Source organism: Primulina huaijiensis, chromosome 15 (assembly GCF_012295235.1).
Source record: "Primulina huaijiensis isolate GDHJ02 chromosome 15, ASM1229523v2, whole genome shotgun sequence".
Taxonomy (NCBI): Eukaryota; Viridiplantae; Streptophyta; class Magnoliopsida; order Lamiales; family Gesneriaceae; genus Primulina; species Primulina huaijiensis.
In genome coordinates, this window is record NC_133320.1 from 13,611,808 (window position 1) to 13,630,804 (window position 18,997).

Below are 18,997 nucleotides of genomic sequence, written 5' to 3' on the forward strand. Positions count from 1 at the left end.
CATTATTAGATGCTATTAAACAAGTACCTTCATATGCAAAATTTTTAAAAGACTTATGTACTGTGAAGAGAAAATTGCATGTGAAGAAGAAAGCATTCTTGGCTGAACAAGTAAGTTCTATTCTTCAAAATAATTCTAGTTTAAAATATAAAGATCCTGGTTGTCCAACAATTTCATGTATTATTGGAGAAAATAAAATTAAAAAAGCTTTGTTAGATTTGGGAGCAAGTGTGAATTTACTTCCTTATTCAGTTTATGAAAAACTTAATTTAGGAGAATTAAAACCCACTTCTGTTACTCTCTTACTGGCGGATAGGTCAATCAAAATACCTAGAGGTATTGTAGAAGATGTGTTGGTTCAAGTTGATAAATTCATATATCCTGTAGATTTTATTGTTTTGGATACACAACCAATAGAAGTACATAATGAAATTCCCGTAATATTGGGACGACCATTTCTAGCAACTTCAAATGCTTTAATTAATTGTCGAAATGGAATAATGAAATTGTCTTTTGGAAATATGACTCTAGAACTTAATGTGTTTAATTTATGTAAACAACCAAGTATTAATGAAAATGAATATGATAATGAAATTGAAACAAATGCATTACAAAAATGAAGGGATTATACCTTCGCATATGACTGGAGTCTTGGTTTAATGTCCTTGTCAATGTCATACGACAAGATGGGAGGAAATAACAGAAAAATGTTTCTTATGTAACCTTTGGGGACTCCAATATCTTCCAAGAACTTCATAATAGACTGTATGCGCGACTCTAGGGGTAGAAATAGAAGGCATGGAAATGTTTCAATAAAATACGGGAAGCAGGCATTGGAACCTAAAAGATTCAAACCTCCACGCCTTGCTTGAATCTACAATAGGAGAAAGCACCACATTCCCATTATACATAGAGCTACATATAAACTTTATAACTAAAGAAATCAAGAAAATAGGGGTGTTAGTTAATACTCAATCGATGTTCTAACCTTCTCAAAGAATGCCAAAGTTTGTTGCACATCCTCATCAGCGGGGATGGAGAGCGTTGCCATCATGCGCAGAGCATTTTTCCCAGTAACCCCAAGATCATCACTGCCAGAAAATAATATTTTCTTCACAAACTTAACCTATAATCACAGGAACAACGCAACATGAGGGGAAGGAAAAGACATCTTGACGGCCAAAAACAAGGAGTAACCTGTTCGGATAATATTGCGTACATAGATTAACAAGAATCATATGAATTAAAATACCTTGTGAATGAGCTGGGGAAGAGTATGCGAAGCGAAAAGATAGCGGGCCAAGTTGGTAGCGGAAGAGAGAGAAACACAAAAGTCCTCAACTCCCATGCTCATTCATGGACCGCGGGTGCGGTGCCATTTCTAGCGCGGGTGCGGTTTATTCTCGGAAATTTTCATCTTTTGCACTTTCCAATTAAACACTTTTACTACTCCAATTTCTCATTCTAAGCTTCCAAACTACAACAACAAAAACAACAACAAATCACATAAAACCTGCTCAATAATCACAAAATTCTAAGTTAAAAACAAGCAATAAAAGTACAATAAATTGCACTTATCAAACAAGAATCACAATAATAATCATAAATCATCACCAATAATCCAATGAATCAATGAACCCAACTTAACTCTTCAATAACCACCATAGCCCATCCTGAAGCCCCTTGGCCGAGCCATGCTCATCTTGCGCGGCTGCACATCAAGTGCGCTGCACTTGTACTTCTCGGGTGGGAGTCTTAGTTTGCTAGGAATCCTCCCTAGCCAACTTGACTCGAGTCCTAGCATGGCTAGGACTCTCCTCTTGACCTAGGCATGACCCTAGCCCAGCCCTGGTCTAGCCAAGCCAAGCCATGCACAAAGTCTCCCACTTAACCGAGCCTTCAAGACACACATATACATGATCGGTTCTAGCTTTAGTTCTTCGCGTTTGTGCAGCGTTTTGGTTGTGTTCTAGGACTCCAAAACTCTTGTAAAACATCTCTGATCAATCCCATAGCCATGGAATCCCCTTGACAACATAGAAACATGTTTTTGGAATCAAAAATCACAAGTTTAGAACATGTATGCATATAGTTACAAAAATAACAACTTTGTTACCATGTTTTCCTTCAAAATATGCTTAGATAATTACTATGGTGTGATAGATGTTTGAAGGGAAGAATATGGCGTGCCTTTGCGTATTTTACGCACGAATAAACGTTGAAGATTGCGAAGAATGGCGACGAACGTCCTTGGCTTGAATATCTTTGCAACTTTCGATTTTTCTCTTGCAGTTTGATTTGTGTGCCGTGTGATTTGTTGGAGAGAAGAGTTTGTACTGAATTGGGGAGTGGGCTGTGGGGTTAGAAGGTTTATGGGGTGAAATTTGTATATTATATACTTAATTAATCAACTAACAAGGCTTAGGTCCATTAAGGAGGTTAATTAGGCCCATTAAGCCCAATTGGAATATTAAAAATTATTTTGAGTAGAAAAGTTTGTGAATTGATTAGCCGGGTTGCTAACACATACGTATTTTTTTTGAAAATCCACACCGATAAAATTTACGTCTCGACGTATAAAATCACCACAAAACCCCCTTATTTTCAAAAATAAGAAAAAACATCAATCATATTTTAAAAAATTAAAAACAATTATTTAATAAAAATATTTTTCATTATTCAGCCATCGGTCTCCGTTCCTCGATCGTAACTCGATTAACCTTTAAAAATTCATTTTAATGCATGTAAGTAGGAAAAATACTAAAACATCATATAAACATGTCACATAATCAATTTAGCAATTAAAATCATTTAATTAACCATTTTTCATATTCCCTAGATTTGCATGCAGTTGGATTACGTCGTCTTAATTTTGGACCTTACAATTCCTCAGTTTCCCAAGTATATATCTTTTTATTCCGAGTGATTCAGCCACTTGACCTTGACCATTGGAATGACTTTGTTTCGGAGTCTTCTTTCTTGCCTTGCCATGATTTGGAAATGTCTTTCTTCATAAGTAATGTTTGGAGTCAATTGTAGAGGTTCATAATTTAGCACATGTGATGGATTCGACATCTACTTTCGCAGCATCAAAATATGGAACACATTGTGAACTCTAGAAAGCATTGGTGGCAATGACACTCTATAGGCTAGTGTTCCAATCCTCTCCAAAATCTCAAATAGACTTATAAATCTTGGACTAAGCTTTTCTTTCTTGCCAAAACGCATTAAACCTTTCATAGGTGCGATTTTCACAAATACATGGTCGCCCACTGCAAACTTTAACTCCTTTCGTCTCTTGTCAGCATAACTCTTATGTCGGCTTTGAGCAGTTCATTCTATCTCGAATTTTGACTACAAGCTTGGCAGTCTCTTCAATCACATCCGGACCAATGTCTCTTCTTTCACCAACCTCGTCCCAATGAATAGGAGATCTACATTTTCTTCCATAAAGTGCCTCAAAAGGAGCCATCCAGATTAATGATTGATAGCTATTATTGTAGGTGAACTCTACTATAGGTAATTTCGGTTCTCAACTGTCTTGGAAATCGATCACACAGGCTCGCAGTAGATCCTCTAAAATTTGAATAATTCTTTCGGACTGACCATCAGTTTGAGGATGGAATGATGTACTGAATAATAATTTGGTCTCCATTGCTGCATGCAGACTTTTCCAGAAAGATGACGTAAATCTCGGATCTCTGTTAGAAACAATAGACACTGGAAGTTTGCTGCGGGTGGGCTCGGCCAGGGATGGTTGGGGCTTCGTAAGGGGCTAGTCTAGGGTCTTGTAGGGTCCTAGCATGGCTAGGACCCGTGGCTAGGTGGTTAGGAAGAGTCCATGATCACAAGGACTCTTCCCTTGCATGCGTTTGGTGCAGCAGATTGCTGCAACTTTCGGAGGGTTAGGGGCTTGGCTAGGGTGGTTCAGGTGATGGTTGGGTGGTCCAGAAGATGGCTCAGGGTGATCCAGAGTGGGTCAGGGAGGCTAGGGCTCGGTGGTGGCTGCTACAAAGAGTCCCACGCAAAGTATGACTCTTGCGCACATAAGGGGACGCGCAGGTGTTGTCCATGTACAGCGCCTTGCTGCTTGGCTCAGGGGCTCGGGCTGGGGGTGGCTCGGGTCTGGGACTGTTCTAGGGTCAGTAAGGGTCGTGGGTGCTCAGTGGTTAAGGGCTGGTATAGTCCTAAGGCAGCTAGGAAACCTAACACCAGCTAGGACACCTCACGCACAGAAATACATATAGATGGTCTACTGTCCAGCAGGGTTTTGAGCGAGCCAAGGGCTAGGTCCAAGGGTCAGAGTTGGGCAAGAGGGTTCCTAGATGGGTTGGCTCGGGTTTGGCTCAAGGTGGCTCGGGCGTGGCTCGAGTAAATTAGGAGATGGCTCGGTGTATTCATTAAGGTGTCAATTTCGAGATTTTAAGAACAAAAATTGAATCCATGGGTCCACGGGTGTAGATCATGACTTGGAAGGGTAGATTAAATATTAAAAATGCTATGTTTAAAATTTGGGATCAAAATAACGAGTTTTGGATTTATCCGTGATTTAATCGCTGCATGAAACGCTAATTAAAGAAATAATTGTAAAACCTAGTTTTAAGATTTTTAAAATTATGAAAAATTATACTTAAGCTCAAATAATTATTAAAAGTCTAAGTTTTTAATTTGGGAATTTTATATTAAGTTTTGGTTTAATTCAGGATTAAAACGCATTAATACGTCATATTTAAAGATTAATCTAAAAGTCGTCGAATTAAGCTAAATAAAAATACGAGAAAATTAATGTAAGCTTAAATAATTATTTGGGATATGTTAGAGTCAATGAAATTAAGAAAATGTAAAAAATGGGAAATTTTACGTTTAGTGGCAAAACGGTGATTTTACACCTACAAATTAGTAAACGTCATGGCAGTGTCATGAATGCTGTTTTATATGCTAATATGAATATTTTAAATGTTTATGGATGTTTTCATGATTTAATATGCCAAAACGTTTATTTTTAATGTGTATGATTTAAATATTTACTTTAAAGGTGTATGATGTTAAAATGTTTATTTTAAAACGTTTATGGCTTATTATGGATTTTTATATATTAAAATATTTATTTTAAAATGTTTATGGATTTTGGGTATGTTAAAATATTTATAGATTTTTATATGTTAAAATGTTGGTTTTAAAGGTCTATGAATTTTTATATGTTAAATTATGATGTTTAAATGATTATATATTTTTATGATTTAATATGGAAATTAAAAGACATGTAGCATGCTTGGTTTCGAAAAATCAAAATGATACGTATATGCATGATTTTTATTATGTGATGATAACATGTTGAAGGACGTGAAGAGATTGTGACAAATACGATAATATGTTGGAGATATCGTGAGGGTTATGGTCTCAGTGGGAGCCCGACGATCGTATTTTCTTGTATACGGATATGTATATGTTGATATGCTTTGGGATAACGTGAGGGGAAAAGGTCCCAGAGGGAGCCTATTTTCGAGAGAAGGCCCCAGAAGCAGCCCATGCGTGGGAAAAGACCCAGAGGGAGCCCGTCTCTGGGAGAAAGCCCTCGAGGGAGCCCCGACAATCGTATTTCCATATTATGCGGATAGGCCAAGACCCAGTTGACCGGTGAGAGTGTCGCTGGTGTCCCCGTCGCCCAGTACTGTAGTTAAATGTAGATAAATTCATCACCCAACACATATATGAACACGAAAGTCACAATCAACGATCTGAATTCAACAAAACATGTATATGAACATGAATATGAATATGTATATGTTGATGATGATATGGATACGTTTATGATAATATGAAAAATTTATGATTCTACATGTTTATGAAAATGTTTATGTTTAAAGTTTATACATCCTTATGAAAATATTTTTATTTAAAGTTTATGAATCTTCATGAAAATGATATTTTAAGTATAAGTATTTTTCACTGTTGTATGTGATATGTATAAGTATTATGTTGTTATAAAGATTATTGTGTGTTGAGTCTTTAAACTCACTAGATGTGATGGATGCAGGTGATTATGATAATATGTTAATGGAGGTCTTGATGGTTAGCTTTGCTGGACTGAAGATGCATATAACCTGATGACCGACGCTAGTTTTCCGCACTAGTTATGAATTATGATTTTAAATTATATTAAAGATATTTTTACAACTTTTTATCAAAATTTAAGAGTGGTTTTTGAGAGGTTATTGTAAGGTCTAAAATTAAGACGACGTAATCCAACTGCATGCAAATCTAGGAAATATGAAAAATGAATAATTAATTGATTTTAATTGCTAATTAATTATGTGACATACTTGTTAAGATGTTAAATGAGATTTTGATTGTCATCAAGCATAAAATGGTATTTTTAAGAAATATTTAAGTGAAGATCGAGGAACGGGGACCGAGGACTGATAAATGTAAAATGTTTTTATTAAATAATTATTTTTAATTATTTAAAAGATGGTCGATGCTTTTTAGTATTTTTGAAAATAAAGGGTTTTGAGGTGATTTTATACGTCGGGACGTAAATTTTATCGGTGTTGGTTTTTCAACTAAAATACGAACTTTTTGGACAACCCGGCTATTTAATTCACAAATTATTTTTACCAAAACTTTACTAATATATTTTATTTAATTCTAATTAAAGACTAATGGGCTTAATTGTGGCTTGATAGGCCTAAAGCTTTATTAGTAATTAATTAACTATTTAATATTATAAATACCTAAAAACCCTACACTCCTCACCCCAATTCCCACGCCCCACTTCTGAAACTCTCCCCACCCCTTCCACGATACACACACAATTATTTTGAGAGAATTTCGAAAGATTCAAAGGGTTAGAAGCCAAGGTTTCACTCCGTTCTTCGACGTCAACGGTTATTCGTGCGTATATAACGCAAAGGCACGCCATATTTCTTCTTTTTCTCATCTTTCACACCATAGTAATTATTTAAAATTGTTTTGCATGAAAAACATGGCACACAAGATGGAATTTCCGTAACTACATGCATAGGTGTCTTAAACTTGTGTTTTGGCTTCCCAAAATCATGTTTTTATTTTGTTGAAGGGGCTGCCATGGATAGGGTATTATTAGGGAATGGTTTATAGCCAAAAACATGATAAACAATAAAGAAAAATAGGCTGGAATCGTAGGAAGAAAACAGAAACAAAAGGGCCGTGAGTTTTGTCTGGGACCTTCAAGGTGCAAAGTTAGGTTGGTTGTGCATGGGGCAAGATGGCTCAACCAGGTCTTGTGGTTGGGTCCAAGGGGTCATGGTTAGGTCCTAGGAAGGGTCCTCGGAGGGCTAGGACTAGCGCTAAGTGGCTGGAGAAGAGTCCTTGAGAGAAAGGACTCTTCCCACGCATGATCAAGAGGGGCCGAGAGATTTCAGGGGGTGGCTTGGTAGGGGCTGGGCCGGGTGGTCTGGATAGTACCTCAGGAGGGTCCAGAGAGAGGTAGGAAGGGACAGGACTTGGTAGTGGCTAGAGCAAGGGTCCCACGCGAAGTTAATTCCTTGCGCCTGGGATGACAGCGCGCGGTTGCTGTGCTCGGACAGGAGGTTCGCGGCACGGTTCAAGGGCCTGGGCTGGGTCAAGCAGTGGCTCAAGGCAGTCCAGGGAGGGTTAGGAAGGGCTGGGCTCGGTGGTGGCTGGGGTAGAAGCCTCCACGCTTAGATGGCAGCAGCAACATGAAGAGGAGCTAGGAAAGCGCAGGTTGCTGTTCTTGATTCAGAAGCTTCGCTGCTTGGGTCAGGGGCTGGGCTAGGCTTGGGTCGGGTCTGGGCGTGGTCCAGGGTTCGTTAGGGTGAGGTTGGCTCGGTGGGGGCTTGTTTGGAAGTGTCCTAGGGTAGCTAGGAGTCCTAGTGCAACTAGAACACCACACACACACATGTGCAGATTTTGGGTCTCGGTTCCAGGGAGTTTTTGCGAGCTAGGGGCTTTTTTTTGGGGCTGGGCTTGGTCAATAGGGTCCCTAGGTGAGTTGGCTAGGTTTTGGTTCAAGGTGGCTTGGGCGTGGCTCGAGTAAATTGGGAGATGGCTCGGTGGGTTCGTTAGGGTGTCAATTTCAAAAATTATATGGCTAAAATTGATTCCATGGGTCCACGGGGGTGGCTCATGACTTGAAAGGGTATAATAAATCAAAAAAATGCTATTTTAAAAATTTGGGATCAAAATAACGAGTTTTGGATTTATTCGGGATTTAATCGTCGCACGAAACGCTAATTAACGAGTTAATTGAAAAGTCTAGTTTTAAGCCTTATAAAATTATGAAAAATTAGTTTTAAGCTTAAATAATTATTATAAGTCTAAGTTTTTAATTTAGGAATTTTATATTAAAGTTTGGGATTTTTCGAGATTTAAACACCGTCAAAATAATTAATTAATGATAAATAAAAAAGTCTAATATTTAAGCTAAATAAAATTATGGGAAAATTAATTTAAGCTTAAATAATTATTTTGGACATGTTAGAGTCAATGAATTCAAGAAAAAGTCAAAATCGAGGAATTTTAAGTCTAGGGGAAAACGGTCTTTTTACACCTAGAAATTTGTAAACGTCATGGAAGTGCCCTAAATGCTATTTTTATGATATTATGATTATTTTTAAATGTTTATGAAATGTTCATGATTAAATTATGATTTTTAAATGTCTAAGGGATTTTTATGATTTAAGGAAGACATTTAAAATATATGTTGCATGCTTGGTTTCAAAAAGAAAAAAATGTTATGTTATGCATGATTTTATAAAGTGATGCAAATGTAAAACGTTGAAGGAAGTGAAGTAATTGTGATTAATTCGTTAATGATGGCGATGTCGTGAGGGTGATGGTCCCAGTGGGAGCCCGACGATCGTGTTTCCATCATTGCGAATATGTGGTAACGGTTATGTGGTAACGGTAAGAGTGGGAATATCGTGAGGGGAAAAGGCCCCAGAGGGAGCCCATTTATGGGAAAAAGGCCCAGAGGGAACCCCGACGATCGTATTTCTATTCGAATAATGATAGGCCAGGGCCCAGTTGACCGGTGAGAGTGTTGCTGGTGTTCCCCGCCGCCCAGTACTGTGGTTACATGTAGATGGGTCCATCGACTCTTATGATCATGATCAGGAAAGTCACAATTAACGATTTCAACAAAGGAAAAGGAAAAGGAAAATGTTTATGATCATGCTAAAATGTTTTTATGATAAGGAAAGAGGGAAAAGATTAAGATTTATTTATGCATGACATGAAATGTTATTTTTACCTAAAAGTATTTTCACTGTTGCATGTGATTTTATACGTATTATTTGTTATAAAGATTATGGTGTGTTGAGTCTTTAGACTCACTAGGTGTGGTGGATGCAGGTGAGGTTGAGGGAGGCCTTGATGGGTGATTGGACTGGACTGAAGGCGCACACAACCCGAGGACAAACGCTTCTATTATTCCGCATTATGACTTTTGACTCATGATTTATGATTAAAGATTTTTAAGACTATTTATTTATGTTTTTGAGAGGTTTATTATGGGCTATACTTTTCAAACTTATTGCTTTGAGGTTTGGTAAACATGCGACGATTTCATTTTATGACTATTGCACTTGATTTTTAAAATGCTAGATGGTTGGTATTTTATTTTAAAAGAGAAAAATATTTTATAAAACTATTTTGGAAAAGCCGAAAATCATAGAGGAAAAAAAAATTTCTAGTAGTTTTAAAGCAATAAAAAGGGTAGGACGTCTCAGTTATAGTATGAGCTATACTTTTCAAAAAATACTTTTAGGTTGGTAAAACGTTTGCAAAATATTTTCCTTTGGATTTTTAATTTTTAGTGGGTCGTTTTATTTTAAAAGGATGGCAAAAGTATTTTTTGTATATGTAATGGTCGAAATTATGAAGAGGTTTTAAAAAAAAATTATTGTATTTTTTAAGAAAATGATTAAGCAGACGTTTCATGTAATGTGCCCGGCATTAGTTCAATCGAGAATTCAACCTCACGATCGGGTGGCATGCCAGAAACGTTTTCGGGAAAGACACTAGGAAAATCTTTGACAATATCAACATCTTATAATTTCTGACTGATAGGAGCATGTGCGGTAGTGACTCATGCTAAAAAATCTTGGCATCCACGTCTAATAAGCTTCCTCGCGCAAAGACAAGAGATAATGTGCGGCATTTGCTTGTTTCTCGTCGCCTCAAATACAAAAGATTTACCACTAGGTGGTTGAATAGACACTGATCGCTGGCGAAAATCAATCAAAGCTCCATTTGCTGATAACCAATCCATACCAAGTATGATATCAAATTCGGGCATAGGAAGTACAACAAGATATGCCCGTACCACATCTTTGAATAAACAAAGCTCCAGAATCTTGACGATTTTAGAAGTGAGCATTAGATCACCGGAAAGAATAGAAACTTTGAAACTCAAACCCATATCCTCAGGAATAATATTCATTCGCTTGATAAAAGTTTCAGATATGAACGAATGTGTAGCTCCTGAATCTAGCGTGCATAGGTAGCTACACCTTGAATGATAATCCTCCCTATGGTGAAAATGTCTTTTGAATCTTTTCGTGTTGAAGCTTAAGGAATTTCTATCGTTAATTTCCCAAAATTACATGAAGATTACGCGTTGAACTTAAGCATTTTTTGAAAAATTGCATTTCAGCCCTTCAATTTTTCAAAATTTGCATTTTAGTCTCCAAATTTTTTGAATAATTGCAATTTGATCCTTATATTTTCAAAATTTTACTTTTTGGTCACTTAAATTTCGAAAATTACATTTTTGATCCTTACGAATTCGGTAATTGAATTTTAAGTCCTTTATCTTTTTCGATAATTTCCACCAAGTCCCTTATCTTTTCGATAATCACATCTAAGTCCTTTAACTTTCAAAAATTTCACTTAGACCCCTCAAAGAATTAGAAACCTTTAATTATGATTGTTCTTTAATTTTTGGCCATAAAACTTTTTATTTGGAATTATTTCATCCTTTGCATAAATTAAGGCACAAAATTAATACCAATTCTATGGTTTCTAAAATCATATCTTAATTCCAACTAAGGTAGAGCATGCAACCTAATTTTCAGTAAGTTAATCTTGTTCCAAATCCAAATCTAATAACCAATTTAACATTTCATGCAATAAAAGCAATATAAAAATGTTAAATTACTAGGTTACCCGGGATAAGAGTCGTGTCTGGCTCCTTCTCCGCTTCCTCTGCATTCATAACATATGCTCTCCCCACAGTAGGTGCATTCTTCTTCGGGCAATCAGCAGCCTTGTGCCCTTCTTCCTGGCATATGAAGCACTTAGTAGTTCCCCACACGCGCTGACCATAACGCAGGCGATTGCATTTCTTGCATGGTAGTCCCTCTGCAGGTTTTGGTGCTGCAGGTTGTGGCGGCTTTTGCGGTCCTTGCTTCTTGACTTAACCTTTGGGCTTTTGAGGCCCTTGAGGTCTAGGAGGACCCATATATGACTTCTTGTTTGGCTGGTTATTAGTTTGATGTTTCTCTCTCTTGCGCTGCATCTCAAACTCAATGTCTTTTAAAGAATTTTCAGCTTGAAATGCATAAGTAGTAGCAGTAGCATAATCAAAAGGACGCATTATCATCACATTATTTCGTATGGTAGGTCGTAGACCATCCATGAAGTGTCTAAGCTTCTCTGCAGCATCCCTCGCAATAAGGGGTACAAAATGACAACCCTTATCAAATTTCTTCACAAATTCAGCAACAGAAGCATCTTCCTGACGGAGAGTCATAAATTCCCTCTTCAATCGCCATCTAACATCAGCAGTAAAATATTTCTCGTAGAATATCTCCTTTAATCGAGCCCAAGTAAGTGTAGCAAGATTAACACCATGCTCGACTCCTTCCCACCATAAAAAAGCATCATCCCTAAACAGGTAAGTGGCACACCTCACACGATCAACATCTCCCATATTCATATAACGAAAGTGCACTTCGAGTGCATGAATTCAAGCCTCAGCAACAAAGAGATCGGTGGTGTCAGAAAATTCCTTAGGCCCTAGCCTCCGAAACTGATCATACACGTCATGCTGTGGCCTAAGTGCCTGCTATAACTACGGTAACTGTTGCTATAACAGTTGCTGCTGTAACTGCTGTTCAAAAAAACGAGCCATCTCCTCTAATGCGCTTGTAGCAGCATCCCCATTAGGAGGTGGGGGTGCATCATCACGACGATCCTCAGTAGTCTCTGCCTGTCTATCGATAGGAGCGCATCTAGGAGGCATTATATCTGAATGTTTTCCAAATTCTAATGTAACCAACATGTATTTAAATCTAAGTTTTCTAATCATGTAACATATTCTAATTCATTTTTAGCAATTTAAGCATATAAAGCATATATTCTAAAAAAGCTAGTAAACATATTATTCATGTAATCATGCAGGTAACATTATAATAAATCATATAAAGCATGTAAACTTACAGATTGAGGCTTGAAAACTGATCTTTTCGGCGCAGATGGTGGCACAACCCTTTGCAGAACCATGGCTCTGATACCAACTGAAACGTCTGTTATTCGTTTTGCTTAAAAAATACTAGAATTTTTTTTAAATCCTAAACTATTGCATCGTCCGAACACTCATACAAATATATAAAATATTTTTGCACCATTTTTGAAATCAAACAACCAACTAGTATGAAAATCAAAGGGAATAGTTAAAACATGTAATCGTCAAACGTTTTATCAAACCTAAAAAGAAATAACTTGAAAAGTATAGCTCATAATAAAACCTCTCAGAAACCACACAAAGCATAAATAAAAGTCGTAAAAACATCTTAAATCATAAACAAAAACGTAAGTCATAAGTGCGGAAAAATAGAAAAGCGCTGGTCCTCGGGTCATGTGCACCTTCAATCCAGTCAGATCAGGCATCAAGACCTCCATTACCATTATTATCATAATCTCCTGCATCAATGACACCTAGTGAGTCTAAAGACTCAACACATCATATTCTTGATAACAACATAATACATATACAGATCACATACAACAGTGAAAAATACTTGTACTTAAAATAACATTTTCTTAATAATGCCTAAACTTTAAACATAAACATTTTTGTGAACATTTTCATAAACATTTTCATCTCAACATATTCATATTCATCATAAACATATTCATATGCATATTCAGATTCGTGTTCGTTGAATTCAGATCGTGATTGTGACTCGTATTCGTATTCGTATTGGGCGATGGATCCATCTACATCTTACCACAGTACTGGGCGGCGGGGACATCATCGACACTCTCACCCGTCAATTGAGCATTGGCCAACGTATTAACATATCATCGTATTCGTATCCATGGAATCACGATCGTCGGGCTCCCACTGGGCCTTCACCTTCACGATATCTCTAACATATCATCGTATTAGTCTAAATCCCTTCAGATCAATTAACATTTCGTATTTTTATCACTTAATAAAAACATGCATAAAATATTCGTTTTTCTTTTAAACCAAGCATGCAACATACTTTTTAAATGTCCATATTAAACCATAAAAATCAATAAACATTTAAAAATCATATTTTAACATATAAAAGTTCATAAACATTCATATTCATTGAAAATAATCATATTAGCATATAAAACAGCATTCGGGACACTGTCATGACGTTTACTAATTTCAGGATGTAAAATTACCGTTTTACTCCTAAACATAAAATTTCACGTTTTTGACATTTTCTTAATTTCATGGACTCTAACATGTCCCAAATAATTATTGAAGCTTAAATTAATTTTCTCATAATTATATTTAGCTTAAATACTAGACTTTTTAATTAATCTTTAATTATTCGTTTTAAGACGTTTTAATACCGAAAAATTTCAAACTTTAATATAAAATTCCAAAATTCAAAAATTAGACTTTTAATAATTATTTGGCCCTCGTGAACCATGACTCGACCCCCGTTAGCCATGTTTTGATTTTATTTTCACAAAGAAAACCCTAGGTCCTCGACTAAGCCACTCTCGAGCCATCTAGCTTTTTCATCAAGCCAAGCTCGAGCCCTCACGAGCCAACCACGAGCCAGCCTCCCCCTGGACCCTAAGCACCCAAGGACTCGACCCCTAGCTCGAAACCGAAGCCACACCCCCAAGTGCAAGATGTGGCCGAGAATCCCACTTGGCATGGACACCTCAATCTCGCGCCTAGGACCTAGCCATCGAGCCAGACCCTGAACCAACCCCTTCTGCACCTTCCTAGGACCCTAGTGAACCACCATAGCCCATCCTGAAGCTCCCGGGCCGAGCCGTGCTCATCCTGCGCGGCTGCACATCAAGTGCGCTGCACTTGTTCTTCTCGGGTGGGAGTCCTAGTTTGCTAGGACTCCTCCCTAGCCCAGCCCTGGTCTAGCCAAGCCAAGCCATGCACCAAGTCTCCCCTTAACCGAGCCTTCAAGACACACATATACATGATCAGTTCTAGCTTTCGTTCTTCGCATTTGTGCAGCGTTTTGGTTGTGTTCTAGGACTCTAAAACTCGTGTAAAACATCCCTGATCAATCCCCTAGACATGGCAGCCCTTTGACAACATAGAAACATGTTTTTAGAATAAAAAATCACAAGTTTAGAACATATAAGCATATAGTTACGAAAATAACAAATTGTGTGCCATGTTCTCCTTCAAAATATGCTTAGACAATTACTATGGTGTGATAGATGTTTGAAGGGAAGAATATGGCATGCCTTTGCGTATTTTACGCACGAATAAACGTTGACGATTGCGAAGAACGAAGACGAACAATCTTGGCTTGAATATCTTTGCAACTTTCGAATTTTCTCTTGAAGTTTGATGTGTGTGCCGTGTGATTTGTTGGAGAGAAAGTTTGTATTGAATTGGGGAGTGGGGCGTGGGGTTAAGAAGGTTTATGAGGTGAAATTTGTATATTGTATACTTAATTAATCCATTAATAAAGCTTAGGCTCATTAAGGAGGTTAATTAAGTCCATTGAGCTAAATTGAAATATTAAAAATTATTTTGAGTAGAAAAATTTGTGAATTTACTAGTCGAGTTGCTAACACGTTCGTATTTTTTTTGAAAATCCATACCGATAAAATTTACGTTCCGGAGTATAAAATCATCTCAAAACCTTTTTATTTTAAAAAATAAGAAAAAACATCAATCATATTTTGAATAATTAAAAACAATTATTTAATAAAAACATTTTCCATTTTTCAGTCATCAGTCTCCATTCTTCGATCGCAACTCGAATAACCCTTAAAAATACATTTTAATGCATGTTAGTAGAAAAACTACTAAAACATTATATCAATATGTCACATAATCAATTTAGCAATTAAAATCATTTAATTAACCATTTTTCATATTCCCTATATTTGCATGCAGTTGGATTACATCGACTTAATTTTGAACCTTACACGAGCATTCAGGATATTAGTGCAGTAGAACATTTGAATCACCAAAATAATGCTCCGGCACAAAAAGCTTTTGTCAAGAGGGAGGAGGAACAAGCATCTCCGCCACACCTAAATATTCAGCAGCGAATTCCTCGTCATTCTTACCTAACATATCCTTCAAGTTAAATTCGATGTTCCTACCTTTTAGAACCCAATATCTGGGTTTTATCCTCTTATCCAACGAGTAGCTGAAGTATCTTGGATATTCGACCACTTCACTTAAAGGGAATCCCATGGTGTTCACTAAGAATTCTATTTTGGGTTGCAAAACTTGTTCTACACTGTAACCGAGCAATGGTGAAAACCTGCTCACCATTGATCTGATATCCTTCATAGACAGCCCAATCTTCTTCAGGTATCGCATTCTGTAACAAGAATTTTAGGAAAAAAAAATGTCACAGAAAAGTTCGAACATAATAATTGGCTACTGTTATCAGGAACACAAAAAAATGTAGCATCTTTACCTAGGAAGTAATGCTCGGTCAACATCACAAACAAACAGTTCCGGATATTTTCTAATAACCCTTGGAAGGTAGGTTTTGGAAATTCCGACACTGGAGAGGAATTCCAGCTTCTTCTTGAGAGTTTTGTCTGTGCTTGCAGCAAAAATTTCGGGACAACGACCAAGTGTACGAGCAATGGCGTCCTCATCCAGCCCGACATCTTTGAAGAAGGATATCACCTGGTTGTCAAGTCAAAGTAAACAAAATGCACCATTTTAATTGTCAAGAAGCTTCAATCCAAAGCAGTTCCTAGAAGAATTTAACCAACCTGAGTAATTTCCTGGGGCTTGCGAAGCAATAGCTGTGGACTTGTAACAATAATTTGGCCAAACTTCTTATTGCTTATTCCCATTTCATTGAACTGATGCACCATCCAGTTCAACTTGTTCACAGAACAACACAAAATAAGGGGCCAATTTTTTACTGCATTTGACGAACAGATCTTTGGAACCTGAAAAAGAATTGAAAATCTATAACTTGTCAACAAATGTTAAGAAGCAAGACTCTGCATTGAAGGAATGTAGGAACCAACCCATTCAAATTTGCTTATTTACGACAGGTACATCATTTACATAGCAACGACACCACAACAACTCACAGCTATATAGGTGATAGATAGAACTTATCTGCTAATGGCGGTTACCTTCTCCCCATCAAAGAAGTCTATGAATTTCTGAAAGTTCTCCAGAATACTAGTTGAAAGAATCCAGGGATACTTCACCAGCATCTTGCCAAGATCACAATCTTTTACACCAACCTACAAGACAAGACGCCCCGAAAGAAAAATTATTAGTTTCTAAGATCAAAACAAAAAATCTACCAACAATGATCCATTAAAAACGTACAAGAAATGTAAGAAACAAATAGACAGGAAGACATCCAGCGTTTTCTATTACACATTCTTACAAAAGACACAAAAGTTGCCTCAAATAGAAATGTTTCAAACCACTTTGCCACTGGTTTTATCCCTGAGGCCTAATCAGCAGAAGTTGTTAATCAATCTTGGGTAGTCAACCATCTGAAGCTCGTAGAATTGTTGGCATTATGTAATCTTTAAGTAGTGCTTTATCCCTGGTCCTCCCCTATAACTCTAAAACTGAATGTTTACGAGGACAAAGTATGGTGCCAAGTTCAAACACTCAATTTTAGAAATATTATTAATGAGAATTACGGTTTTAAGCTAATGAAGGTAGATAGAGATCACCACATTTTTCAACTATAGATTGGTATGATCCGTTCTACAAATAAAAAGAGAATTGCAGGTATGCAATCTTGAATGCATTACAAAAATGAAGGGATTATACCTTCGCATATGACTGGAGTCTTGGTTTAATGTCCTTGTCAATGTCATACGATAAGATGGGAGGAAATAACAGAAAAATGTTTCTTATGTAACCTTTGGGGACTCCAATATCTTCCAAGAACTTCATAATAGACTGTATGCGCGACTCTAGGGGTAGAAATAGAAGGCATGGAAATGTTTCAATAAAATACGGGAAGCAGGCATTGGAACCTAAAAGATTCAAACCTCCACGCCTTGCTTGAATCTACAATAGGAGAAAGCACCACATTCCCATTATACATAGAGCTACATATAAACTTTATAACTAAAGAAATCAAGAAAATAGGGGTGTTAGTTAATACTCAATCGATGTTCTAACCTTCTCAAAGAATGCCAAAGTTTGTTGCACATCCTCATCAGCGGGGATGGAGAGGGTTGCCATCATGCGCAGAGCATTTTTCCCAGTAACCCCAAGATCATCACTGCCAGAAAATAATATTTTCTTCACAAACTTAACCTATAATCACAGGAACAACGCAACATGAGGGGAAGGAAAAGACATCTTGACGGCCAAAAACAAGGAGTAACCTGTTCGGATAATATTGCGTACATAGATTAACAAGAATCATATGAATTAAAATACCTTGTGAATGAGCTGGGGAAGAGTATGCGAAGCGAAAAGATAGCGGGCTAAGTTGGTAGCGGAAGAGAGAGAAAGACCAAGGCTCTCCAAAAAGGGAAGAGCACCCCTGTCGCCTTTTCGCTTCGCCATTTGGCGAACTTTCTTCTTGAACTCCAAAACATTCGCAGAAACAATTTCTTGAGTGAAATCAGCGGCGGCCCATGAATTCCAATCGTCGAGATCATCAATGGATTCAATCAAAGAGTTCAAATAACCAGGGCAGCTTGAAGAAATAACAGAGGCGTCATCTCTAGAAGCTCCAACTTCTTCCAAATACTCGCTGATAGCTTCTCTTACTTCTTCTAAACGATTTTCACCTTCTTCCTCTTCTTGAAAAGAAAAGGAAGAAGCTTGAGTGGAAACCTTTTGATTGTTCAGAAAATATATTATGGCAGCGGGAAAGGAAAAGGATATGGAAACGGAGGTTTTTCGGAGGTTTAGGAGGTGTTTTGGTATTGGGAAGAGTTTATGGGTTCTGAAGGAGGGCGTTTGTGGCGAAATATACGAGGAGGAGGAAGAAACGGAGTACCGGCGCTGCAGGCTTAGATGCGCCATTGGGGTTGAAGAGGTGCCAGGCTGAGCCGGAGAAGACAATATAGAGAGCTATGTCAATTAGGTAGGATGGGTATGAATGAATGATAGATAGTATTATTTAAAAATGGTTTCACTCGAATCTAATTTGAATCCGAGCTAATATGAAAATATTAAACTCGAATTCGAACTTGAATCAACTTGATCATTTCGATCAATCCGATTTTTATTTTTTTAAAAATAAAAATTTAATTAAACATATAATAACAAAATCTCACACATATATATGATTTAAATTTTAAAATATAATTGTAGAAAAATAAAATATATTTAATAAATTAAGACAAAAACTTGTGTGAGACGGCCTCACAGGTCGTATTTTGTGAGAGCATCCATGAAAAAATATTACTTTTTATGCTAAGAGTATTACTTTTTATTGTGAATATCGGTAGAGTTGACTTATCTCACAAATAAAGATTAATGAGACCGTCTCACAAGAGACCTACTCCTAAATCAAATACACAATTGTTTAAAGAATAAAAAATGTTCAAAATAAAT

General features: G+C 37.1%; 2 protein-coding genes across 2 annotated transcripts in view; both read right to left on the minus strand.

The window, feature by feature from the left end:
• The window catches only part of LOC140959312 (uncharacterized), a 15,198-nt gene extending 13,850 nt beyond the window's left edge, over nucleotides 1-1,348 (minus strand). The window contains exons 1-3 of the mRNA XM_073417175.1: nucleotides 1,253-1,348; nucleotides 989-1,126; nucleotides 632-874 (exon numbers count right to left, since the gene is read on the minus strand). Coding sequence (XP_073273276.1) covers nucleotides 632-874; nucleotides 989-1,126; nucleotides 1,253-1,348 — 477 coding nt within the window. The remainder of the gene's footprint in view (nucleotides 1-631; nucleotides 875-988; nucleotides 1,127-1,252) is intronic.
• A 14,030-nt stretch (nucleotides 1,349-15,378) lies between these two features.
• LOC140960445 (uncharacterized) lies at nucleotides 15,379-18,509 on the minus strand. Its single transcript, XM_073418713.1, has 7 exons — nucleotides 17,870-18,509; nucleotides 17,606-17,743; nucleotides 17,249-17,491; nucleotides 16,588-16,701; nucleotides 16,213-16,395; nucleotides 15,906-16,123; nucleotides 15,379-15,806 (listed from the first exon to the last, which is right to left on the minus strand). Exons 1-7 carry the CDS (start codon nucleotides 18,461-18,463, stop codon nucleotides 15,476-15,478), a joined length of 1,821 nt encoding a protein of 606 aa, XP_073274814.1. The 5' UTR covers nucleotides 18,464-18,509; the 3' UTR covers nucleotides 15,379-15,475.
• Between the last annotated feature and the right edge of the window lie 488 nt (nucleotides 18,510-18,997).